Here is a 26269-nt window from a genome sequence, read left to right on the forward strand (position 1 = left end):
GCGAAGAGATCAAGACGAGGAAGATTTACTTGTCTCGCCAACTGTTAGAGAGATAGTTGGATCAGATTTGAATTGTGTGGTGCAGTCTTTTTCCTGTACTTAGAAGAAGGTTAAAACAGTTTCTACATCAGTAGAAACACAAGATAAAGCAACAACAAAGCAACATTTGCATTCCGTCAGTATATGCAATTACAGAAAAACTTCCATGCTGTTCCAGTGGCGAGTGTGGAGATACACAGATCTTGCTGCAGGCAGACAGCTCACTATACTTTTTTTGTACTGAAATAATCACTTGTTAAAAATGCTACTCAATAGTAATATTTTGAACATAAAGTGGCTGTTCTGTTTGTGATCTTTCAGGTGCTTATTCTTGTATCTCAAGTTCCCAGAATTTTATGCTTCTGTGAAGTGCATGATTCATCTAGTACTTAATGCTGTGAGCCCTTCTACAAAAGACACTCTGTTTCTCAGATTCTTTATATTTATTTGGAACAAGTGCTCTACACATAAAGGGGAATGTTCTCATAACCTTCTTCCCTGGTGCACATTTGAATGAGAATTGCTTGTTTATATAATTTCTAATCCCACAGTAACAGGTTACAGTAGCGTAAACAGTGTGACCTTTTAATGTGATCACAGGAAGCAAACGTGAAGTCTATTTTAAAAATGCATCTTCAACTAAGGAAGAGTATACTTCCTTTCTCTGTCAGGAAAAATAACCCGTACTGGTTTAGAAGATGGCGATTCCATTATACTGTGTAGGGCCTATTTTTTTCCACTGTCTCTGTACAGTCTTTGTAGCTGCTTGATGTAGGACCAAACTTCTGGATCGTTGTGTAGACTGTACATCCTTGTTTTGTGTTGCGCAGGCGTAAGTGACTAAGATTGGGGCTACTGGAAAAAGCAGAACTCTTGACACAAGCAGGAGGTTTTAGTAAAGAGGAGATTCTTTTGGAAAGAAGGAGAGGGTGGGTCATTGGAGCAAGAAATGGACAAGTACGACATGGTTTATTAAACAGCCAAAATACATATACACATATTATAGAAATTTTCTGAATATTTCCAGAAATGGAAGAAAAAATCTTACAAAGTTTTAACCAGAAAAGGGTGGGGAAGTAGACAAGTGGAAATGGATGCTTTTGTTTGCTCCCTTGACATTTTAATTACATTGGAAAGTAACATTGTAACTTATTTCTTAAACTTGTGACAATGGCAGTTACTACCTGCAATGTGTAATATGACATCAACAAGAGTCTTGTTTCAACTTGTACCATGTTTTCATTCCCATTACTAGTATCTTCTCAGAATTGGCCTGAAGTGTTTCATGACCAGAGCAGGTCTGCCCTTGTTGTTTCAAAACTAGTATATTAAATACATGAAGGACAATGTGTGTTGTGAACCAACCCATTCTTTTTTTCCTTGCATATTACAACATTAGCTGTGGTTGAATTGGTAGTGTACTAAAAGAGTGCAGTATTGAGTTGGGTTAGTTGGTTGATTTGCCAGTGAGCAATATTACATAGATGGTTCATTAATAATTTCCTTTAGATAGCAATTACTTTCAGTTCTTCTACAATTATTACTCTGATAACTGAGTAACTGTGATAACCTATTAACAGACAGATAAACTATGAGAAAGCATGTGGCAGTCTGGCTCTGGCTGGTGGGGGCAGAAGCAGGTGGAAAGCATGGGTGGTTTCAGCTGGGGGAAGGAGAGGATGTAAGCAGCCTGAGGTCCAAAGCCCCGAGGCAGTCAGCTGCCTGCTTAGGGGGCAGGCTCAGGAACAGGGCTGGGTTTGGGGTGTACTTCCAGGTTCTGGAGTTTATTTGTTGTGGGTCTGTCAGACTCAGCTTGTTTTCAGCAATGGTGTAAGATTGGAACAGGGGGTTGAATATATGTAAAATCTTTGCAGCTGCTAAATTACTGGATTTATTAGCCAACATTAGTAGAGAGGTCTATTCTTACAAGTCTTTTTAAAGCTTGTCAAGAAGCAGGCAGAGAAAGGCTTCATGGAAACTACTGATTTATGTCGTATGTGTCATTGATTTCTTGTTTATAATTGTCATGGTTTACGCATAAATAATTTGCATAAAACTTACCATTTGGAACCTCTGCTAGGAGCCAAGTGCACTATGCTTTACTTGATTGCCTTATGTAGCCCAGTGTACAGGCAACTTTTCTGTGACTGACTGACAGCAAGAAATTCCCTGTTTGATGTGTGTCTGCAAAGTTCTCTACCACATGGAGTGAGGTTTTCTGTTATGTGCTTATTATCAGTTAAGAGTAGCTAAATAAGTTGATATAGCTACCTATTTAGAAACAAACACTCAGGTGTTTCTTCTTTTCGTGTAATAATGTCTACAGCTTTAGGATTTTCTTGTGCTAAAGTCTTTGCTAGCAGTCTGTTCTCCATAAAAAACGATCTCTCTACAGGCAAAGTTCCATCTTAGAGTACTTAGAGAAAAATAATCCAGTCTTCTAGTAAAAATGTTTTGCCCTCAGCACTGTTCATGTAAGAGGAGGCACTTGTGTGTGTTTCTAATGTTGATAACCTTTATTTGTAGATCAATGCTGAGAAGCCTTCAGTATAATGGTCTTTTGTGGGGCAGGGGAATGGAAGGGGATGTGATAGGGGTGAAGGATTTTTTTTTAAAGATGTTTGGAAGTTCCTGTGGTTTATACTCCCCTCCTAGTTTCAGCTGTGTCTGGCTGCAAATGAGGGTTTGAGATAGCCACCAAATTATAAAGCATGTTTAGTGGAGACTGATAACCGGCTTCTGCTGGCAGGAAGTGGAACATGAAGAGCAAGAGTCTAGTGAAGCTGTGGGGTGTTAGGTACAGCACTCTGTCTGGGCTACGAAAGAGGAGTTTAGGAAGTACTAGGAGTCGTGCATTTCCAGAGAGGATGCTGTCCTTATAGAGGTAGAAGTTGTGAGAGTTGCTTGGTTTTGGTAAAGCAGTTGGTGTTCTCGGAATGAATTATTTTAAACTAGCAGTACTAGTAGATGCATGAAGTGGCAAAACTGTTTATCTCATCTGATCTGTGCAACTTACTTTCACTCACAAATCTATTTCATTAGCATGGAGAGGATTAAATAGTCCTTTGAAGGCCTAGCTTGTCGAGTTCTGCAGTCTTTTTCATGTACAGGAATGCAGGGTGCCAATCTGTCTTGTGTTAGGATGTCTGAAAGCTTATCTTGATTATGTGATGTGACTGTTCAATGCTGACGTTTGTTTTTTAAACTCTCGAGTTGCTTTCAGATGGGGAGAAGATGGCCTGCACAGCTGGAGCTGAAAGCTCTCTTTCACTGTGGTGACAGTTAAAACAGTCTCTAGAACAGGATTGGTTCTGTCAGTGTCTTAAAGTATTGCTTGCAACTTGGAGAAATAATAAAGTACAGAATAAGTTTTAGCATTTCATGTATGGCTGCTTTGGGGTTAAGGGAGGCGTTGTATCTTTCCACAGGGAGTTCTCAGGCTTGTTGGCTATAGGCAGATTTTCTTACATCCCATCTTTTCTGAAGACATACTCATATTCACCTTTCCTGTGTGAGAACTAAATGCTAACACGCACTAGAAACTATGTTTATGATAAGTAAAATGCAGGATCGATATCCACTGTAAGAATCAATATGCATTATTATTTGTGTGTAAAGGGCAGCAAAGCAAAGTGCTCAGAAACCTACCTCAGATCTAAGCAGCTTAACCTGTCTGAATGTCAGTTCAGTGAATGTTACATCTCTGTCAGCATTTAAGGGTGAAGTTTCTCTTTCCAAAGGAAGTATTGACTTTTCTCTGTGCAACTTCTTCTGTTAAACCTAGGTGTAGAGCAGAAGTGCCCAGGCATTCTGTCCTGGAGCCATGGGAGGGTTGGACAGTGTGTCCTGTCCCCGTCATCAAACAACATGCTTGCGTGTTTGTAACGTGGCCTTTTCAGCCAGTACATGACCTGACAGTCATATAATTGGGTAAACAAGTGTAAGCTTGTGTTTGTGGGGACAGGGGAAATGGAGTCAGTGTTTAATTTGTCCCCAAAACTGTACTTGGTCCGTAGATTGTGAGCTGATCATCTTAGGTGTAGAAAGCTCTAAGCTTTATTATTCAACTAGCTTAGCTTGGGTTGGTTTCCTAAACACATATTAGTCATGTGAGAAAACAGAAGTATCCAAATTCTGCTTTATCTGACATCTGTTTTCAGCAGTACTGTTTGTTCTCAGCAGGTTTTTGTGTGCATTGCAGTAGCTTGGCAACCTGTAGGTTGCACCATTCAGTGAATTCAGTATGCTTTTACTCATCACTAAAATTTTCCTTCCCAAATTTGAATATTGTAAGTACAGTGAAGTGGGCATCTGTAATTATAACAGCAGCAGCCATGTTAAACAGATCCCAATTGAAACAAGCTGTTCATGTGAATTTGTAATGGTTTCTTCAGATTTCAGTCCAAAAGTCTTTCTTGAAATCAGTGTAAGAACGGATAATTGCAGCTTCTCTCTGGGAATGGTAGCTAAACAGTCAGAGCTACGCAAAGTTCCACAAACCAGAATGGCAGTATGCAGAAAAACTTAACTGCTAAAAGTAGGATTATTTCCTGGTCCTGTTGTAGGAGCAAAGCTCAAGTTCGGCCTTTCCCTGCACGCAGAGGCATGAACATGGTTTGTGCAATCCTGTTAATTGTACATGCTCTTTAAGCTTGAATCTCATTATGTTAAAAATGGTAAAAAGCTTTGGTAATAGTGTAATGAGTATGCTTTGGCAGAACGAGTCTGTAGTTTCATTGCCTGCGTTCTTACTAATGGCCAACAGAGTGAAGCATTCTTATGCCATAGATGAGAACTTCCTGGGGTTTGTATTATACTGCAGTTTGTAGGGGAAAAAAAAACAGAACGCAGGAGGGAAATCCTCTTACATTATGGAGCTGATACCTGTTGTAACATATGGTTCATCATTTTGAATGAGCAGGGTTTCTTGATACTAAATAAATCTAGTAATCACCCTCACATTTTAAACTTGAAAATGGCATCTCAAGAAAGGCAGTAAAACAACGTGTGGTACAAACATCTTCAAGGAAATGAAGTTTACCACTAAATAAGATGTAGATACCGTTTTTTTAGTAGGTAATGCAAAGTTCACAACTTCCTATTTAACAATTCCTGCCACTTCCTTTCTTCTGTGTTTTAGTACTTCCTCTACTTACAAGCTCACAACTTGGAGAATTTTGATGGAATTAGAAGAAAGTGGGAAACATGGCTGTTTCCTGTCCCATCCTGATGTGGTCTGAATGTTTGCCACATTGTAGTCATGATGTAACTTCATTCCCTTAACATTTGCAAATGTATTAGAAAGTTTTATTTATCTTTTAGAATATTGAGGTACCCAAAGTGAATCAAATCATTAATGCAGAATGACACCTGTTAGCCATGAGAGAAAAAAACTCTCCTTTAAAAACTCTGGTTGCAGTCGCTCAGTGTTTCAAAGTAATGAACCAAGTTTACTTCTATTAGAACTGAATTTTTTTCTTTTTCATATGAAACTGGCATTGCTTTGCTTGCTTTTTTAAAGGTTTAACAGATTTTTATGTTACAGCAGTTATTTGTAGTTGTCTCTAGAAAGCATATTTAAAAATACGCTTTCACTGGTAGAAATATAATTCAAGAAATTATTCTCTCACCTTTCCTGTTTATAAAAATATTATTGCTATAACTAACATAATACATATAAACCAAAACCATGATGCCTTAAATATGACTTAATTTGTGAATGCCAGTTTCGAACATGCTTTGATAATGCACGTTGCTCCTCATGTGTCATTCTCTAGCTGTTTCTGCAGAGTGAGAATCTGGTACATATAGAGCCACTTACGTTTTGATTTTTAACTCTGTTAGCTCATATTCAAGCATGTTCAACATTGGCTTTGCCACTGCTTCTGCCATGTAAGTTCAGTGACATTTAGACTGTTGGTGGGACAGTCAGTGTCTTGAAAGTCTCACCTAAGTAATGTATTCATAAGATGATATAGCAGAAACTTGGGCTCTGTGGCCAAAATATGGTATTAAATGTAGTTTGGCAAAAAAAAATACCTTTGATTTCTAATGCATTTTTCCATCATCTGAACAAAAATGGCTTCAGCCTCCAGGTCGCTACTTCTAAAACATAGAGGCTTACAAAATAAACTTCATGGCGTTTCTGGTGTCCTGTGTTTGAGATGCGTATTCAAGTCTACCTGTTTCATTCTTTTGCTGCTGATACATGAGCTACATGAAAACTTTTGTGCATTGATTACTGGAAGTAAAGTACAGAGATCTTTAAGCAAGGAGTACATGTTCGTAAGTAAGCAGCTATGAATTGGACCTTTACTTTTCCTTTCAAGACAGGCTCTTAATGTTCCACATAGAAAGGAGGTTGCCTGTACCTTATCAAATAAGTATATATAACTTTATAAATGAAACATTACAGAAAAAAATAGTGGTAAGTCTCTAAAGTCGTAGAATCATAGAATAGTTAGGGCTGGAAAGGACTTTTAAGATCATCGAGTTCCAACCCCCCTGTCATGGGCAGGGACACCTCACACTAAAAGTCTGAATAATCTGTTGCTGTTGCATTTGATCTGGTAACAGTATTGTGCTGTGAAGGCTAATTTAGTAGGTGTCTGAGAGGGAAATAACCTTTGTAACTCCTATAATATGAAAACTAATTAGAGGTTACAGTGAACACAGCTGTTTCTGCCAAGCTGACTAAGCTAGGAATTTAAATTACTATTTTTAACCAGCTTATAATGTCTCTAGTTCTCAATGGTACCCATGTTATTACTTTTTAAAATTACATTAATGTGCATGTCATATAACAAACTAGGTACAATAAGCATTGTTAGTACAACCAGTCCGTTACTTTTGAAATTGAGCAATCGGTGTGAATATACAGACACAACAGAACACTTTAGGTGGCATCTGGGCTTTGTTACACTAAACATATATACTAAAGTCATGTCTACAACTTGTATGAATTCAAACTGAAAGCTTCCTCAGAGGAAGAGGCATGAGCCCTGGAATGAAGTAATTGTTGTTTTCTCTAAGCTGTTTACATATATTTGGTCTAGTATGTATATTCCTCCTTTCTTACCCTCCAAGAAAGTTGCCTTTCTCCATTATACAGGAATTTTTTCCATGCTGTTGTTTGCATTCAAAATGCTTTTTCTGTTGATCTTTGAGAGATGATCATTGTACAGACCCTGTAAAAATTACTATGAATTCTGTCCTGAAATCTAGAAGTCATTGCCGGTAACTGTACCTTGAAGTAACTGCACTAATAACCACTTGGAAAACAGTGCTGGTGGAGGTCATTTTGTGCAAAGTCTTAACAGTTCTAAGAGATATTGTCAAGATTAACTTCAGAATTCTGAACTAGTTTCTTTTTTGTAATAAGCTTTAGTTGCTACATTCTGCAGAGATTACTGGAAGAGCAGAAGCGTTCCTCAAAACCTGGGTGTACTGAACGGACATATTTCATGCATAAATTTGTTGCTTTTACAAAAAAAATCAGTCTAATTTTAACATAACATATGGCAAGCTGGTGTCTAAATCTGCTTTAACAGACTGTACTTTCTAAAAGCATATAGAACTAGTTTAACTTGAGATAAAAATTATTTTAATTCCTATTTGCTTCTGTTAACACCAATAGCTTGCTTACTCTAGCCTCTAAATTACAGTAGCTAAGATCTGAGTTTAGTTTTAGTCAGTTGGGTGTAGAAAATTATTCTTGCAAATTAATCCTATTTTCATAAAATCCTCTTTTCACTTCTGTCTTTCATGATGGGAAGAGACTTTCAGACCAACTCAAATCAAGAAAATAGAAAATAGGCAAAGTTCAGAAGTTCTGATTCCTAGAGAACAATCCTTTTGTTTCTGGGTTTGTGTCACCATGGAAAATGGCCCATAGACAATTAATCTGGAAGTGCTTTTGTATTTGGAAGTACTTTCTCACCGAAAGCATAAAGGAAATATATGATTCCAGGCCTGGATTCCATGGCTCTGAATGATGTCTGCTTCTAGTGACAGTTTTGATTTTCTATAGTACTAATGATGGGGTAGGGGAGCTAATCTAAAACTTTCTTCCTTTGCCTCTAGAGACCAGGGAAGACAAAAGCATTCCTACAAGAGCGTAAAAAAAATTGCTCAGAGAAATAGCCTCCCTTCTGAAAGGAGAAATATATAGATGTTCCAACACAGCTGTCAAACCAAGAGCATTGCAGCGAAGTGGTTGGATTCCTAAAATGGTAGTGAGAAACACTGACTCCTAAGTTAGAAAGCTAATGAGTTCGGGTGTTGTGGATGAAAACTAATCTGCTTGGAGAACACAAGTTGCATCCATTATAGCAACTAAGAGGTGTTTTCTGACTGTCTTCAATGGATGGCTTCCTTAACTGGTGAGTGGGGGCTGCAGCACCTCTTCTATGAAGACAGGCTGAGAGTTGAGGGTGTTTAGGCTGGAGAAGAGAAGGCTTTGGGGAGATCTTAGAGCAGCTCCCAGTGCTTAAAGGGGCCTACAAGAAAGCTGGAGAGGAGCTTTTTAGAAGGGCATGTAGTGACAGGACAAGGGGGAATGGCTTTAACCTGACAGAGGGGAGAGTTAGATTAGATATTAGGAAAACATTCTTCACTACAAGGGTGGTGAGGCCCAGGCAAAGGTTGCCCAGAGAAGCTGTGGCTGTCCCATCCCTGGCAGTGTTCAAGGCCAGGCTGGATGGAGCAACATGGTATAGTGGAACGTGTTCCTGCCTGTGGCAAGGGGTTGTGGAACTAGGTGAGCTTTAAGGTCCTTTTGAACTCAAACCATTCTATGATTCTCACTACCTTGAAGCAGGACACAACTGGCTATTAGGAAGAGATAGGGTAGATCAGTGTCGTCAGCATAAAGGCCTGTCTTCTTTCCCATTGAAACCCTCAAATATTTTAGCAGTTCATGTTGACATAAATGTTTGTTTTGGAATGTAATGCCAGCAACAACAACAAACTTGACATTAGAGGCACCCAAAGGACAATAGCAGTGATGTGAAAAAATGTCTGATATTTTCCTTTGTAAGTCCTAGAAGGATATTTTTGTAGCTTTAATTCTCTAATAAACCTACAAAGGATTATGTGTGTGCTCGTTCTTACATACAGCCTATCTTTTCCCTTTGCATGCAAATTTCAATGTTGTATTAAGAGCATAACAAAAATGAATTGATGATAGATCTGAGTGTACAAAGTCTCCTCCTTTCCTTATTACTCATTGCATTGACTGTGGTTTTTAAGGAGGTATTGTAAGGTGCCAAATCAAGTTGTTGAATTTGTAAAGAGCTTGATATGTAAACATGAGAACTCTGGAGATCTTTAAATACTCCATTTTTCTGTTTTCAGGCACATCTAATGCTGTAAGACTTGTGACATAGGTGAATTTTTTGCTTTTGATCAAATTGTCCCTTTGTAGCCATCTCTCATTCCCCCCAGATTTTATTATTTGTTTTGAGCACCCACCAAAAATTCTGAGGTCAATCTTATTTCCTGGTTTCAAGTGCTATTTGTAAACTGTCTTTGGTCTTTATTATGAGTAACTGGATGACCGCCACTTTAAAGTAGATATGCCACCATTCGAGAGAGAGGTGTGTGGTATTTCTATTTGAACCTCATCTACACCTTCAAAAGGAAGTAGAGCTGCAGAACAAGCTGAAAGCTGTAAAAGCCATGTTCCTGTTTCCTGAGTCCAGGGTTAAAAATCCTTGTGGTCTTATTCAGGGAATCAGATACCTTCCAGGGAATTGTCCTGGTGCTAAATATATGGGTATAAAGTTAAACTCTCTGAAGTGTATGGGTGGAAAATCAAACTCCAGGGGAAAAAAATAAAACAGCAAACATTTATCTGTAGGAGACTGTCGAAGAAAACGACTTTTCTTTCTCTGACCTTGAGGATTAGAGCTATAAAATACCTGAAAGCTTGGCAAACAAATTTTTTTGTCTTGATAGGCAAAATGATGGATTTAGGAGAGATGATGACTTTGCATTAGGTGACAGTTTTTTACTCATCCGACAATTGTTGCTAAGGTCTTGTGTATTTTGTAGATGCTTTACCTGTCCCTTAAGGCCACTTCATGGCTTCACTCCTAACTAAAAGCGCTTCATGGATGCTACCTAATTAGTTTCAATTAGGGACAAAAGGGAAAGCTCATTAGTTGTGTTCCCAGCTTATTTGTGTTGGTGTTTTGGGGCTGCTTTATAAAGGCCTTGTGTTTTCCTTAAGGTCCTTTTCCAGGACAGGCCTCCTCTTTGGTATTGGGCTCATACTCTATGCTGTAAACTTCTGTACTCTGGCTTCAGGGCACGATTGCCTTTCCCTGGGGGAGGAAACACAATACATGTATCACACCAATTGGAATGTCAGGGGAATCACCCTTTGTCGGGAAGCTCTGATTTGACTTATGCTTTCATGGATCATTTCATAAACACATTAGGAAAGTGACTGTGTGGGCTTCTTGTATGGTCCATGTTGTGGAAACATGCCTTGTGGTAGAACTACAGCTTTTAAACTTAAGAGAGGCTTGGTAAAATGTTCTAATGCTGACTTTGTTTTTCTCTGGTAGCTTTTAGTTGTGGTGTGTACTAGATAATTAGATCTCTATCTCACATAGAGTACCTTAATTTGAAAATGACCTTGACGAAATGAAGATCCCTTGGGAACAGTTGCCTGCCCTTTTTTTCTTGGACAGTTTTATTATTTTATGAAGTTCTGTATTGTTGATGAGCATATATTGCTGCAGATAGGGAATACTGGCCTTCACTCATCTTGTTAATGGGACCAGTATTTTCAGATGAGTTAGTAATCTAGAGGTGGTTAACATGTTATCTACGAAAGACTTAAAAGTAGCACTGTGGTAGTTGTGCGGTTCTGTAAGTTTAAACTGCTGCTGAGACTAACGCTGGCATTTCTTTAAAAACAGAAAAAAGCTAACATCTGTAATCTTACTTTGTTTCCTAAAAACATTTGTCCTGAGCAACATGACTGTGGTGTTTGTCTATTAAGCAGTTAAAGTGCTGTTTGTTTGGCTTTTAGTCAACATACTTTCCAGGAAAAGGTGAAAGGACACAAATAACCACAGATGAGTTTCATTTGTAGTTCAGTGAATCTGAGCTGTAGGTTTTAAAATCAAGTCTCTCTTTTAAAAAACCAATAGGGGCTTAGTAGGCAGACTCAAACTTCAGCTCCTCAAATATGCAGGGCTGCTTGTTTTCAGACTTGGCAAGTGTGATATTACTCATCAAGGCTACAGAATGGTGTGTTTGGATGGTGTGGGTCCTTCGGTAATTATGGTAGTTCTGTTACAGTTCATTAGTTGAGCATGTTAATAGACTTGGGCCTTAAACAGTGACAGTAGATCAGATACTAAACACCTGCCTGGAGCTTCTCTTTAGGCAGAGGATTATATTGTACTTTTATGTCGATAGAACACCTAGTACCTTAGGAGCCTCTCAAATTCCTTGTTAACAGTAATAATAAATATGCCAGATTTTCTGAACATCTGTATTCTTTTCAGTGGGCAGTATGTCAGCATGCCCAATTAACTCTTAAGAGCAGGATGCGTTCAGAACCAGAAGTCTTGGAGCAGACGCATATGCTGGGGTCAAAAATGTGAGATAAGTAAAAAAAATCTGTAAAGATGTGATCAGCTTAAAATGCCAAGACCCTCAATCTGTTGCCTGAAGAGGATACTCAGGTGTTGGTAGTGATGGAAGTGGGTCTGATTGCAGAATGCCAGTTGGATCCAAAAATATTTCTCTGTTGTCAATTCAGATGCCAGGCTAAGTTTAAATTCTTATAACTCACAAACCCGCAGGGGGCCCTTTGTTGTATTTGGCTTTTTGTGTATTTGTCAAAAGTAAGGAGACAGTTTTTAGACTGGACACCTGGAAGAGGGGAGAAAAGACAGCTTCAGACAGGGACTGGTTGTGGTTCTCATTGCTTACTACTGTTGTCATACAGCTGGCAGGAATTAGGAGTAGCATTATTAGCGAGTTTTTGTCCCTACAGCAGAGTACATGCTCTGATGTGCTGTACCTGTATAGATCAGATCACACATGCCTTCTGTGTGAAGGGGGAAGATGGTAAGTTATTAAATGGAACTACGTAGCTGTGTTCATTTACAGGAACATTCCTTTGCTTCAAGATTTTAAATTTTCAGTGTGCTGAAAACAATTTACAGGAAATCAGGCTTGACTGATTCACTTTCTGCATATTGATTTGTGCCCAGAGTAAAATGTCGGATACTAGCAAAACATTATTTATTTATTTATTTATTTATTAAAGAAATAAAGCTTTACTATTTTCAGGCATTTCATGTGGTTTCTTATTCTTGAAAGTTGTTTTTTTAAAAAGGTGAGATTTAAATCTGATTTATTTGGGTTAATTCCTGTAATGGTCATAAAGTTTACAACCGGGTTTGTGCTTATCCGGATCAAGAAGTCTCACTGTTTTCCTGCCTTTATTTCAGTACCTTTTCTTGGTCTTCTGAAGATAAATTAGCCGCTGCCTGCTAGAATAACCTGTTTGAGGGCTCCAAGAATAGGCTGTCCGTATTACAATCATGACAGGTAAAGAATCACCACCTGATGATAGGCCCTGAAGCTGAGTGAAAAACTCAAAAGGATAATACTCCAGTTTATTTCTCCTGTCTCTTGGGTTCTTTTCTGTTAAGACTTAAGAGATTTCATCCATCAAATTACCTGGTGAGATTCAGACCAAAGTCCTGATTTTATTTTGCTGATTGTAACTGAAGATGAAGTAGGTTTTCATTCTCCTGCATAAAAATACTTTATCCTTCTAGCAAAGGGTTTTGGATAAAACTGTTACAGATTAGACCATGCCAACACAGCATTGCCTTCTGCTATCTTTTAGTAAATAGGACTCTGGTTCCTGAGAGGTGTAGTGTCAATTAGCTGCTTTTAGACAGCTCTTAGGAAGTTTTTAATCTCAGTTTCATTGTGGATTTTTACAAAAGAAATTATAAGCCAGCTACTAGATTTTTTTTGAAGTTGGAGATTCCTACATGAGTGCCACTTGTTACTAGTGGCATTAACCCTGCACACCAGGCTACTTAGCTTTCATCTGAAGGCTGCTGCCCTTGTTCTAGCACAATCCTTGAAATTATTTAAACAAAAGATTATTTCAAGCCTTTCTAAAAGACTGGATTTTTTTTCCCCTGTGCAGAACCCTAAGCTTTGTAAATGAGTCAGGCTTTCTGGATTTGCATACTGTACTAGTAATACCGAATTTCAACGCCCAGTGTACTACATTAATTGGTGCTAATACACCAGTGTTCACGTTGGTATATTACCCTGAGCTGAACCACGTAAATGAATTTAAATGATTGAAAGTCTAGTATGTGTTTGAAAACATTTGCATAATGATGGAGGAATTGGGAGGGTTAATAAGTAGCTGCTTTATGATTTAAAAACAGGACACAATATCCCAAACCAAACCCAATTTCTAAAAAAGCAGGAGAACTTTAAAATACTAGTGACAGTGTGAGAAGTGAACAGGGCACCTCTACAGATGATGAAGCAGTGAGCAAGAAGTGTCTTACATGTGATTATCTAATTTATCACTTATTTTTTTAATTAAATGAACTGATTTATTTTAAGATTAAATGGTGATCATGGATTATGCAGGAATTTGAGGCAATAGTACAGTGTTGCTTTCTTAACATTAACTGAGATTAACACTGTGTGTAGTAGTATCTCTGAAAATCAGTGGAGGATTCTGAGTGAGTATAAATAAGAAGTTATTCCATGGTTCCTGTTTCATGAAGTCAGAGATCCCCTTGAGAAACTGTAAACTACCTGCAGTGGTTCCAAGGCCATCCATCTCTTGTCCTTTTGTTTCCAGTTTGCACCTTGTCATTTGCCACTTGTTTAAACGCTAGAAAATACCTTGGTTATAAGCAGCACAGTGATCTGGTTTTGCTGTGAAAGGGTGTGAAAAGAAGCTTTTCTCATCACTCCCTCACCTAGTACTTACAGCCTCCCCACTCCCACCCTCCCTGAAGCCTTCAAGGTCTACACACATGGTCTTCACCTTGTTGGGTAGTTTGCTTTTTTATTGTGCTGGTAGCTCTGTAAAAGCAATAATGCTGTTGTGAGATGTCAGAATGAAAATACTGGGTAACTAGGAAAGGAGGACTCTGTTTATAACCACGGTTGTCAGTTTATGGAGCCTAGAATACACAACAGGCCAGGAATTACACATTTTAAAACTCGTACAGAATCCATGCTGCAAACATATTAAGGTCTGGATTTGCTACACAGACTAAATTCCTTTAGGAGTTACAAAGATGTCTGGACTGTCAGATGCATCAGTCTATTTGAGATGAGGTTAAACCAAAACTCTGTCTGGACACCTGTAATGTTTGGGCAAATCAAGATCTGGATCTCATCTGTGATTATTTTTCTCATAGGAGAAGAGTAACTTGAGTTAGAACCTCTTGACACTTTAATGAGACTGTGGTTTATTTCCTGGCACTGACTTTGTTTGATGATACAGATAGCAGAGCTTTTCTTTTGCACAAGTGCTGTCAAGAAAAAGCCATTTCATCTTCTCAGAAGTCTCTATCCTTCCAATAATATCTAAGATACACTGCTGGAATAGATTGAGTGTCTGGGAGGAAAAATAGCAATGGACATGAAGAAGGGAACTTCAGTTGTTTTCTTATACTGACCCTCCATTCAGTTGTTTCCTGTTTTGGCAGTGAGTACATGGCTACAAAACAGCAGAAGTCGAGTGTTCCTGCCAGCTACTCTGAACTTCTTCTGTTATGGGTCATAAATTTCAAGGACAAGCTGTATTTTGAACTTACTGATATTTGAGAAGTTGCATGTAATTCTTTAGCCTAATATTAGAGTTTAGCTCTTTGATCGGCCTGGCTCTGCTGCAAGCCTCAAAAATAGCACAATTGAAAAATCACTTTTTCCTCATTGCAGATAATGACATTGAAGCAAATCGAGAATGGGAACAGCTGAGTTCCGCAGAATTGCAGTGATTTATTCTACAGCAGTGTCATCCTTTTGACAACATGCTGAATGAATATACTGTTAAAATGGCTTTCTCCTTTTTGGAAGATGATACCCAAGTTGTAGGAACTGTTCAGGTGCAAGTGTTTCACTGAGCACTTACAGTGTTTGGTTTTCTACCATGAAGAAGTGGGCACAGTGAAGTACTGCAGGGCTTACTTTCATCATTCTCAAATTTCTACAGTTAGGTGTGTTGAAACTAGTTAGTTGTGAGAAACAATCTGTAATCTAGCTGCAATAAACATGGGCCCAGAAAAAAATAGTACCCTTTTCCACATGCTGATATGATTTAAGAACGCAATCGTGTCCAGTTTACATTCTCCTGGGGGATTATTTCCGTGCCTAGAACCAGCTGACTGGTGTCAGAAGCTCTGCTTACACTGCTTATGACAACCTGTTCAGATTGCCCATGTAGTGCTGAGCGAGCAGGGGGCTTTCTAGGAAAATGATGTAGCAAGTGTGAGATTTTTTTTTCTTAATATAATTTATTTATTCTTTTAAACTCACGTAATGGTGTTGTTGAACTTTAAGCAAGCGTGTTCTTTTCTCTCTTCATACATGACATCAGGAAGAAGCTCGGCATACAAGTCGATTGGGGTTTTTTTGAGGGAGATTAATAAGAAAATCAATACTACCATATTTTACATGAAAGCAAAACTAAGAGACTAGATAAGATGTTTTCAAAGGGTATTAAAATCTACATTTATTTATCTGGCTAAAAGTGTGCAGCTTGTTAAAATTAGTGTCACGTGATGCAATTCCCTGTTCATTTACCTGATCTTTAGATGACCTTCTTGTTACCTGTAAGTTACATCCTCATTTCTTGTCTGTGTCCAACTATCCTCATGTAAAGTTTAAAAAAATAGAGGATAAGAAATCCAGTCTTCCTCGTCAAAGAGGTTTGAATGAAGATTTGATATACGTATGCTTTGTATCTTAGCAAGGTACTTTTGTTGAGTCAGTTCACTGCTTCTCAATGGCTCAATTTCATAGAATCATAGAATCACAGAGCGGTTTGGGTTGAAGGGACCCTTAAAGACTGTCCAGTTCCAACCCTTTGCCATAGGCAGGCACGCGAGACCAGGTTGCTCAAAACTTCATTCAACCTGGCCTTGATTTTTTTGCTCCCTTACACACTGAATCCGAAGATCTTTTCCTATTTGTGTAAAGTAGTTGTTTATTGTGGATCCCTTTGTACTGCTTGTTTTTCTTGTGTTCTATACAGGTCTTTGCCACCTCATATAACTGTAGTGACATTTCCATTCTGAAATCAGCCTGTAATGACATCTCAGAAAACAGCAGCTTTCACTTGACTTTACTGTAACTTTTTCTTTACTCTTCCACCTTTACAGCAGTGTCATCATGTTTTCAGTGCTCACTTTAAGAAGAAACCTTTTTTTTTTTTTAAGCTCTTAAGCTAAAATTACTTTTTTATTTAAGTCTTTATATACTTGCTGTGAATTGCTTTCCATAGTGAGACTGCGTCAGTAGACAGATTACTGTGCACTTCTGTAGCCTATGATAAGATCTCGGCAATTGCTGCTTCCCGTAGGAACAGAACTGTTAAAATGACAGTATATCATTATCTCTTAGTCTGAGCTACTCCAGAGTTTATGGTATAATAAAAGAGTGTGATCAAATTAAGTCCTGCAGCAAAGTTCCGCAGGAGCCTTTCTGTTGAATATGAAGGCCTTTAGACTAGACATTATTTCCTCCATTGGAAATAGTAGCATGCAGATCTGTACAACATTGTGGTATGCTTGAATAACTGATGTCATCAACGGTTCTTCATGTGACCTGATACTTACTTCAAGATTTTGGGGTATATCTGCTCTTTCCTAATCTCCTGTTGGTGTCTGAACAAGATGGGGAAAGTGTAGTCAAATGTGCTGTTGTGCTAGGAGTGTATGTATGGAAGCTATAGTGTGGTGCAGAGCGCCAGTGGTTAGGACGAGTTTGCAGAAAATACTTACTGTCTGAAGGGGGAATTGTCAGACTTCAGACTCCAAAGTAGTTACATGCTGGGAGCGTGAATTGAGGGTGGTTTTTTGGAGGCTGGGAGGAGTGGAAATAAAGTGCTGTGGACTACAGAGTAATCACTAAAGTTGGGTATTAAGAGCAGGAGGAAGGGTCAGGTATTCTGATGCAGAAGGCTTTGGGACAAGGGGCTGAGGCCCACCATGAGCACCTCTTCCTGGTGAACATCTGTAGGTCTCTGAAAGGTAAGGCAGTGTTCATGGGACTGATCCCATTTGTCTCATCTGCTCTTGCGTTCTGTGTCCTTTCTTTGTGGTTAGAAGCATGATGCTGTCAGGACAAGTGGAGCTCAGTTCACGCAACTGAGAGCAGTCTTCTGTAAATCATGAAAGAACTTCTTATTCCAGTCACTACTGCACATGAGCAGCTACAAGAACTTTCCATTTGAAGATCTGTGCTTCAGTAGACTTCCTCTTTCCATCCCTGAAGCTTTTGGGGGTATTTGCACAGAGTACGGGACTTAAAACCAGGAGATGAGTGGTATGGGATGACTCATGCTCAAAACCAGAAGCATTTGACTTTGGAAAACTGACTTCAGTTCTAGCCCTTCCTCTTTAAAGTTTTATATTGCACGACCTTTTAAATGAAATGTCGAGCTTCCTTTTTAACTGACGGGATCTCTGCAGTGTGACTGTGAGTGTGATTCAAGAAGGAGTTTCGTAACTTTGTCAGTCCCTGTGTTCATCCACTGCCTTCAGTTCTCATGACATCACTGGCTTCAAGTTCCTCATAGCATAATAATTCCTTTTGTGAGTGATTGATTCTGCTTTCTCCGGCATGGAGATCATCCTTTTGTATTATTATTGACATATTCTGAAACCACCCTAGCACTAGTGTTACATGATTCTTGCAACAACCAGTACAAAGGTTTTGGAGGAATGCACAAAAAGCCTGTAACGTGGCCAGTTGTATGTTGTTTCTCTCCAATGATTTTCTCTATTGAAGGCCATCTGATTTCCACTGAAGTCAGGTTCATATTCTGGAAGTGATCTTAGAAATTTTTTTTTGGGTCGCTTTACATGTCCTAGCAACTGCTGTAGCCAAATAAAAAAAAAAAAACCACCCAACCAAAAAAACCCAACCAAAACCCCAAACCACTTTTATCCCATGCTGCTGAGAAGAGTATGCCTCTTAGGCTTGGCTTGGATGCTGAGGTCCAGGCACGCATAGCCTCCAGGATATTGGATTTTATTGGTGTCCATTACATTCAGAAATGAAGTGCTGTGTGCTAGCTGGATTTTTCTCAGGAGGCAGCAGGTTGCCTGTTGCCATATCTCGGTCCCTCATTTTATTACCACCCAATCCCCGCTCCATTTCTTTTTTGTTAGTTGAAAACGTGCTCCAGAAATGTATTATGCTTTTTTAATTGTCTGTGTTTCTGGGATGTACATGGGTAGCTTGGCTTCTTTTCGTTTTCTCTGTGCATCTCCTAGGACTCCCTTATCCTTTCAGTACCTTTAGACATTGTAGCATCTTTAAACAGATCCAGTATTTGGCAGTGAGTTAACAGCCAGTTCTCCGTTCCCGGAACAGCAAATTACCAGTTTCAGATCCTTAAATATGGGATGTTGGTATTTGAATCTATGGAACTCTTCAAGGCTGAGAGCTGTGTGTATGTGCACTTACACATATATGCTTAAGTATAAAGCTTTTGTATCAGAATGCCTTTGTATCATTCCATTTCCGTAATGAAGCATTTCATCCGCTTCCTTTCTTAAAAAAGGGGACACTTCATTTCAAATGTGTTAATGTCATGAAAGGAAACAGTGTAGATTAGTGCTGTTGCTAATTTAACCCAGCATTTACAGCAAAAATGCCTGAGGGTCTTCTGGTTTCATTTGCATTTTGCTGTTCTTATAATACGAATCCTAAGTGCTGGGTTTTTGTTATTTTTCTCTTTTTTTAACACTTAAAAGAAATAACATTTAGGCTCTCTGGGAAATGTGGTTAGAGATCTAGAAAGCCATTTTTCCGAGTTCCCTGTTTTTGTCTCTTGCTAATCCTGTACAGTCAGTACAGAAGAAAAATAAACCCCTGCAAAATACAAAGTCACCAACCTAGTGTCAGAGATGGAATTTATGAAAACACCCATTTTAGCTGCCTCGTGTTTGAGATATTAGACTGTGGCAGTCAAGATCATATTCTCCAGACTGCATTCTTCATAAGCAGAAATACTGGCAGCCATGTGTTAAGTTATAAAAAGATAGCAGCTGATGTCAGGGCTTATTTCAGAGAGGAGCCATTTCAGAATACTGTACTAATTTTGAGCAGGTATATGTAAAATTGAATTCTTCCCTTGCCATGTAGCTTTCCATGTAAACTGATACAGAGCTGAATAATAGGGTAGAGAAAGATGAACAAATAATAAGCTGCAGTATATAGCACACTTAAAAAGAAATTGTCAACAATGTACATGATTATTTGTGCAAAACTGAGAGGAAGAGAAAACCAGTTCAGTTTGGCCTCTATGTTAGGGATTTTTGAGCTGGTACAAAATCCTCCTGCTCTGATGTTGGAAAGTTACCACAGTTTGAACCAGAACCTTAGCTAATTCAAAACTACTCATAGAGGAGAACCCAGCCTTTCTGTGCAAGTGATCTATATATCACAAGCAGCCCTCCAAATGCACTGACTTTATGCGTGCAGAAACCTGTTCTCTGGTCATACTGGGTGTGGATCAACACCATGCACAAATATAGCTGCATGTGGACAGAAAACTTAATTGATTTTGAACTCTGCTTCATTTGGTTGACAATATTTAACAAAATTAATGTCATCCACTGAAAGGGCATGAATTTAACTCTGTAATTTCTTTTTAATGGTGATTTTTTTAGTACCTCTGGGCTAGGTTCACATACTCATTTCATGCACAGTATCTGGCTTAGAATTTCTTAAACTTATGATGCCACTGAAATACCAGTTTTTATAATAAATCCATTCCATTGGTTTTCAGTAATTTCAGTTAAAGAGCTTCACCCTGAAGAATTTTCTAGCTCTGTAATATTTTGCATATTTACACAGTATTTACTTACAAGGTGCAGTTCTGTTTCTACAGATTGGGATTAATGTCCAAGGGCAGCAGAATTCTCATTAAAATTTCTGAAATTGTCTCAGATAGCTTGAAAAAAAAGTGCATATAACAGTTCAGCCATCAGTGCACCAGCCAAAACACTCTATATATATATATATATATATATCTGCTTCAGCTGAGTATGTGAATTGGATACAAATAACTTTCACCATTTGCAGCTTTCTGACATCTTGTTGATAAGATAAAGATGTAGGTGGTCTTGGACAAGTCACCATTCCATGTGTGTGTTTGAAGCCAAGGGAGGTAGACAAGGGTTTTTTTTTCTATCACAATGTTTTCTAATTGCTGCTGAGTCACAAGTACAACGGATAATTTCAGTGTTATTGGGAGCAATTGCTCCACGAGGAATGTAAAAGCATAATCTCTGGTAAATGTTCTGTTACTTTATTATGCAAACTAATAACATTTTAACACACAAATAATGTTAGGTTTGTATTCTGATAAATTTAAATTCAGTTCTTAATTTGAAGCCCAAAGTGTTTTCTGTCCAGAATTCCTATATGTGAAATACAGTCAGATGGGTCTTTGTCTTAAAATAACTAATGGTATAATGATGTTAGATGGATTAATATCGAAGGCTTTTTTTCTTGTTTGTTTGTTTCAGGACATCAGGCATGAAGCCAGTGACTTTCCATGTAAAGTGGCCAAACATCCCAGAAACAAAAACAGAAATAGGTACAGAGATGTCAGCCCCTGTAAGTATGCTTTCTTTTCCATTGTTTGATGGTTGGCCTCTAATGACTTCTTGTAACAGCTAAGTGTTCCTAGTAAGGACAAAATTTCTGTTAGGGGGATATGCATCCAAAACAATTCTTTTTGTTAATATATTTGAGATAGATGTCACAGGATGCCTCTATATTATAGATACATATACATATAGATCCTATAATATAGGATTGTACTAGAATAGCATGCAGTAGGTTCTGTATTAGTGGGCACAAATCTGAATAAAGGAACTTACTTTACCTTTGAATTCTTGTGCTAGGGAAGAATAGTGACTGAAGTAGCATTAATAAGACGGCAAGTATCCTTTCTGTGTCAGTGTACTTACTGGAGCATCCTTCTAGTCAGTATAAGAATCTACAGATTCTTATAGATGCTATAAGTATATATATTAGAATATATAGAAGAATCTCTGTGTTAGAATATATATAAGAATCTGTAGATTCTTATAGAGCATCTTCTAGTCAATAGAAGCATAACTGCTTCTGTTGGGAGAGGGGAAACAGTCTTGCATAAAAGACATGACTTCTAGAAAGAAGTCTAAGCTAATTAGAACAGAGGGGCCATTAGCAAAGGTGGTACTACTAGTGAGACTTGTGTTTCTGAAATAATTTTTGTTACATATTCTGGTGCCAAGTACATCCTTGAGCGTGTTTCCTCTGTACAAGGCACAGTGTGGTGTTGCAGCATGTCCTCTTTTTTTATGATCCCACGTACAAAGGCAGTAACATAGAGCATGCCAGGCACAGGGAAGTCTGAACTTCCGGGGTACAAGAGAGGCTGCAACAACCAAAACATGCAGAGTGCAACGAAGTGCAGGACAGTAGTTTAATGGTCAGCAGATAATACTTAATGTATTAGACACTAAAGAAATTTCACAGCTGGCTCAATAAACTGCCGCCTTTGTGCTGTGTGACAGTGCCTGTTCTGGCTCTTCTTTCCCTCTTCAAGGGTGCAACACTGCCACCTGATTTAAATATAGAGTTTCTATAGGCTCTACCACTTGGCAGATGTCTGCTGTTCAATGATAAGAGTATTATTGTATATCAGAAAACTTCCTCTTAATAGTTAAAAGTTCCTGAAGTCTTGGAGCAGTTGACTGGGAATAGTAATGTTGCACATGGTTTGCTTTACTAAGCAGTTCTAATATTTGGGGTTGTGAGTAACAAATAGTTGCTCTTTGCCTTTAGATAATACTGTTTCCAGCCTGCTTGGCTTTCTTGCAAAATGTGGGAACTTGTGTGTGTGTGTTGGTGTTTTGGTTTATTTTACTTCCAAGTGGAGCAAGCTGAGACTAACAAGAGAGCAATGAAATTACACTTCTGGGATTCTTGAGTTTTGTTCATTCTGCATGAAGGTGTGGTTGGGTTGGGGAACAGTAGCTGAGTGTCTGTAAGAAGAGTAAGAAGTCTGTGTTCTGTTTGTTCAATATGTGTTCAGGCAAACCTTTAACAACCTTGAACGAGATGGGTTTGAATGTTTAAGCTGCAAAAGATAAGCAGTTGTGTAATGAGATTTATTTAAAAACAGTAACTTGATAACTGTACAAATAGGTCAGCGTGATCTGGTTTGCAAATTACCCGTGAGATTACTTCAAATATTTCCATTCTTGCAATGTATTCTTGGAAGATGAAGTGCAACATCTGTTTGTTACTGCCCTGTTGTAGTACTGTTCTTGAGGGACCTGTATTGTATTTCCAGAGTTACAAGCACCAGCAAATACTTCTGTGCTATCTGTCATTAAACTCTTTAGGCTTTTTTGATCCTAACATCTGATGAGGTTGTGCATGGTTTGTGCTGTGTTGCATAGATATTAACCAGTGTTTTCTAATTATGCTGCAGTTGATCACAGTCGAATTAAGCTAAACCAAGGTGACAATGACTATATCAATGCTAGTTTGATAAAAATGGAAGAGGCCCAAAGGAGCTACATCCTTACCCAGGTAATTGCTGGCAGTGGACAATAAAAATCTCATGGTGATTGGAGTTGGTTTTCATGGGTTTTCTTTAGCCTTATTGTGTTTGTTTTCTTTATTGTAAGGCTACTTAAGTGCTTATTGACATCTGTGTGCATATGCAAGCGTGCACATAGAACAGATTTATAGAAGTGCTACAGATTCCTTCTTGCTTCCTGTTAGCTCAGACTGACTTTTTGTGGAGTGTTTTAGCCACTTTCCGTATTTTTTGACTTTATACTCATCAAGGCTACAAATTAACATACTTCTACAAATGTGCTTGTTGGCTTATGACAAGCAGCATTTAGATGTGATTGAGATGAATCATGCTTCTACATGGAACACCAGCACAGTGGTTTCATACCACTGGTCTTCAGTGGCCTGATAAATTCTCTGAACAGAGGTGAACCTCGAGGGAGGGCTTCACATTTGCAGAACTGTATTTATGAATGTAAAGATGATCAAAACCTGTATGAGATAACATACTTTAACAGGTATTTGAGTGGGGCAGACGTTAACTAAAATATATTAGGGGATCTTCTGTTCCAAACGAGCAGAATTGCTCTATCACGTGTTTCTTGTTAAACATCCTTCTGAAAGTGGTGGTATTGTAGCATTTCCAAATAACGTACCGACTGATACCACGACTTCCAAAAGGCTTAAGTTGGGCAGTGTGATGCTTGTACCTTTAATGTGAGAGAGGAAAGCTATTAATACTGACTTCAGTGATGGGAATTTGGGGGGGTGGAAGCGGCTGGTTTTCACTGAATCTGTGAATTCCACACCTATTTATATAACGTTTAAAAATACACGGGTAGCCTGTCATCTTCTTCTGAGAGCTAGCAACTGTGCCAAAACTCTTGTTTGTCCTAAATGTTCAGTTTGCTGGAGACTGTCCTGGTCTTTAATCTTGCCTTGTTTTTTACCTCCCCTTCCATGCTTTAGATGAAGGTGGGCTGGCATTCATATTTTCAAGCAGCAGCTCTTCCTTCCTGTTTCTAGAGAATAAAGATAAATCTTCTAAGGAAGAAGTGTTTGCTATGAAAATGATTCTGTGCACACAGCTCTTACTCCACTTACTCAGGAAAAGGGAGGTTGATCATAGGGTTGAACTGGTATGTGGAATAGTCAAATGTGAAGCTAAGCTGTTACTAGTTTCTGATCTAGAATTTAATGGATTTGAGTGGCTTTATTTAAATCCAGTCATTCTTCCTGAGGACCCTGGCCTGCAGTTCTGCTTAAGCAAAGTGATGGATAGCACATATGAGAACCACAATGATACTATGCTGGCTTGTGTTGGCCAAAATTCAGAGCAATGGTTTTGGAGTAGGAAATACCAAAGGAACATAGCACAAACACACAGTTACAACAGCGTCTACTTTGTGAGTAGATAGTAGTCTTTAAAAGGAGTTGGCTTTGCTTCAGTCCCAAAGCAGATCAATGAAGATTTTGGAAAACCATATAATTTGTTACTGATCTGGCATTGTTTCAGTCTTTTGAATGCCCATTCAGTCAAGTAATTGTCAAGTATTACGAATAACAATGATGAATAGAAGAATAGCCTAACATAGGTGTTAATTCTGCTCTTAGTCAGTGAGGTTCTATTTCCCCATTGCTTTGTGCACCTTTCCTAAGAAGATTCTCAGAATTTTTCACTCCCAGTTCTGTTCTCGCAAGTGAGACTACTTCTCTCTTCCTGTTTTATATGGGGGGGGGGAAGCTTAACTGTGCTTTCATGGGTAAACTCATAGTGGGAAAATGGAACTTAAAGCTGTATCACTGCATTTTTTTACAGTTCGAAATGAGAAGTTGCTTGTTACTTGTCGAAATTTATTGCCTAGTGCAGTAACTTCTAGTGGGGAACGTTGCACTGACATTAACAGAAAATAATGCTTATTTCTGGGGATTCTGTCTCTGCAGGGACCTTTGCCAAATACTTGTGGTCACTTTTGGGAGATGGTTTGGGAACAGAAAAGCCGTGGTGTTGTCATGTTGAACAGAGTGATGGAAAAGGGATCTGTAAGTACTTTTAATTCTAGCTATGTGTTCAGTGCATGGTTCTTCTTTATTAAAAAAAACCCAAAACCAAGCAATCAAAACAACAATAAAAACCAACCCAAAGAATGGGGTGGGGTAGAAAGGAAATGACCATAAGTTATATCATCTAAGAAATTATGTCTAGAATTGAATATCCAGTGAACCAATCTTAGTGCAGTCAGAAAATTACTTGGTTTGTAATTGTAGGTCCTAATTTCTCCTGAATTTGTTCTCTATTGCTACCCTAGGTATCTGAATGTAGTTTTTTCCAGTGTACACAGATTGTACCTGTCAAAGGCCATTTGCAGCAAGTGTTCATTCACAAGCATTATGAAATGGTTTTACACTTCACCTGGTATCTGCTTTAACCAGTGATGTCCTGGGTGATGTGGAACCAGCTGTTAAGCCTATGCTTTACTCACTGTGACAAGTGTGGTGGTCTAAGGTCTGTCCAGACCTTTTAGGAAGTTTACATTGGACAAGACGGGCAGAAGGTGAAGGGAAACAAGAGATGAACAAACAGTTGAGGTTAATTTTGAAGTAATTTCCCTTCAGATAGAAAAAAGGGTTTGCTTCCTCTGGCACATTGAGTAGATGCTGTCTTGAGAGGAAATGCCTCGCCCTGTCTCATGGTGAAGACAGGAACCACCAGGCATGGTTTTCATCCTTGGGTCAGAGTTCTGCCTCTATGCTAATTCCACATCTGCCATCCTTAAAGTGGACTTGGCAGCTGTGCTGACTTCAGACAAAAGCAATTTTAAAGACTGATAGAAATGCACGATTTAAAGTTGAATGTTACAGTGTAGTCAGCATAAAGACACTTTGGAGGAGGGGTAGCGGGTTTGTTGGGCATTCATCAGTGATAACTGGGTGGTACATGCTTCAGCGTAATTGGGAAAGAATTCCCAATAATCGGGAAAATTCTTGTGCAGTGAGTAGTGTTCTAATAAACTGCAGCCTTGAATTTTTAGAGTTTTGCTTTTTTTTGTAGTGCAAGTGAAATTTAATCTTCAAAAGAGTTGCAGTAACCATATTTTCAATAGTTTCTTCCTTTCCAACCATTCCCTCTCATTCTCTGCACTGCCAGTAGTTCTGAACAAAATGAATTACTGAGATCCCTCAGGGCAGGCTGCTTACACTTCTCAGCAAGCAGCAGTGGGGGACCTACACAGTGGAGCACAACAAAATATTGTTTGCAGACACATTTGGTGGAGAAATGAGACACAAAGCCAGTGGCTGTCTCTTTAACATCAATAAGAGAAAAAGTGCAGAGACTTATAATGCATTCTACACCGTGAGAAACTAGAGAATGGATTTGGAGTAAGAACTAGAAATA

The 26269-nt window shown here is 38.7% G+C and overlaps 1 protein-coding gene across 1 annotated transcript in view; it reads left to right on the top strand.

Annotated features, from left to right (window-relative positions):
* Positions 1-26269, top strand: part of PTPN1 (protein tyrosine phosphatase non-receptor type 1) — a 43343-nt gene that overhangs the window by 7917 nt on the left and 9157 nt on the right. Inside the window, exons 2-4 of the mRNA XM_065691306.1 lie at positions 20823-20913; positions 22784-22884; positions 24817-24915. Coding sequence (XP_065547378.1) covers positions 20823-20913; positions 22784-22884; positions 24817-24915 — 291 coding nt within the window. The remainder of the gene's footprint in view (positions 1-20822; positions 20914-22783; positions 22885-24816; positions 24916-26269) is intronic.

Source organism: Lathamus discolor, chromosome 11 (genome assembly GCF_037157495.1).
Source record: "Lathamus discolor isolate bLatDis1 chromosome 11, bLatDis1.hap1, whole genome shotgun sequence".
In the NCBI taxonomy this organism is placed as follows: Eukaryota; Metazoa; Chordata; class Aves; order Psittaciformes; family Psittacidae; genus Lathamus; species Lathamus discolor.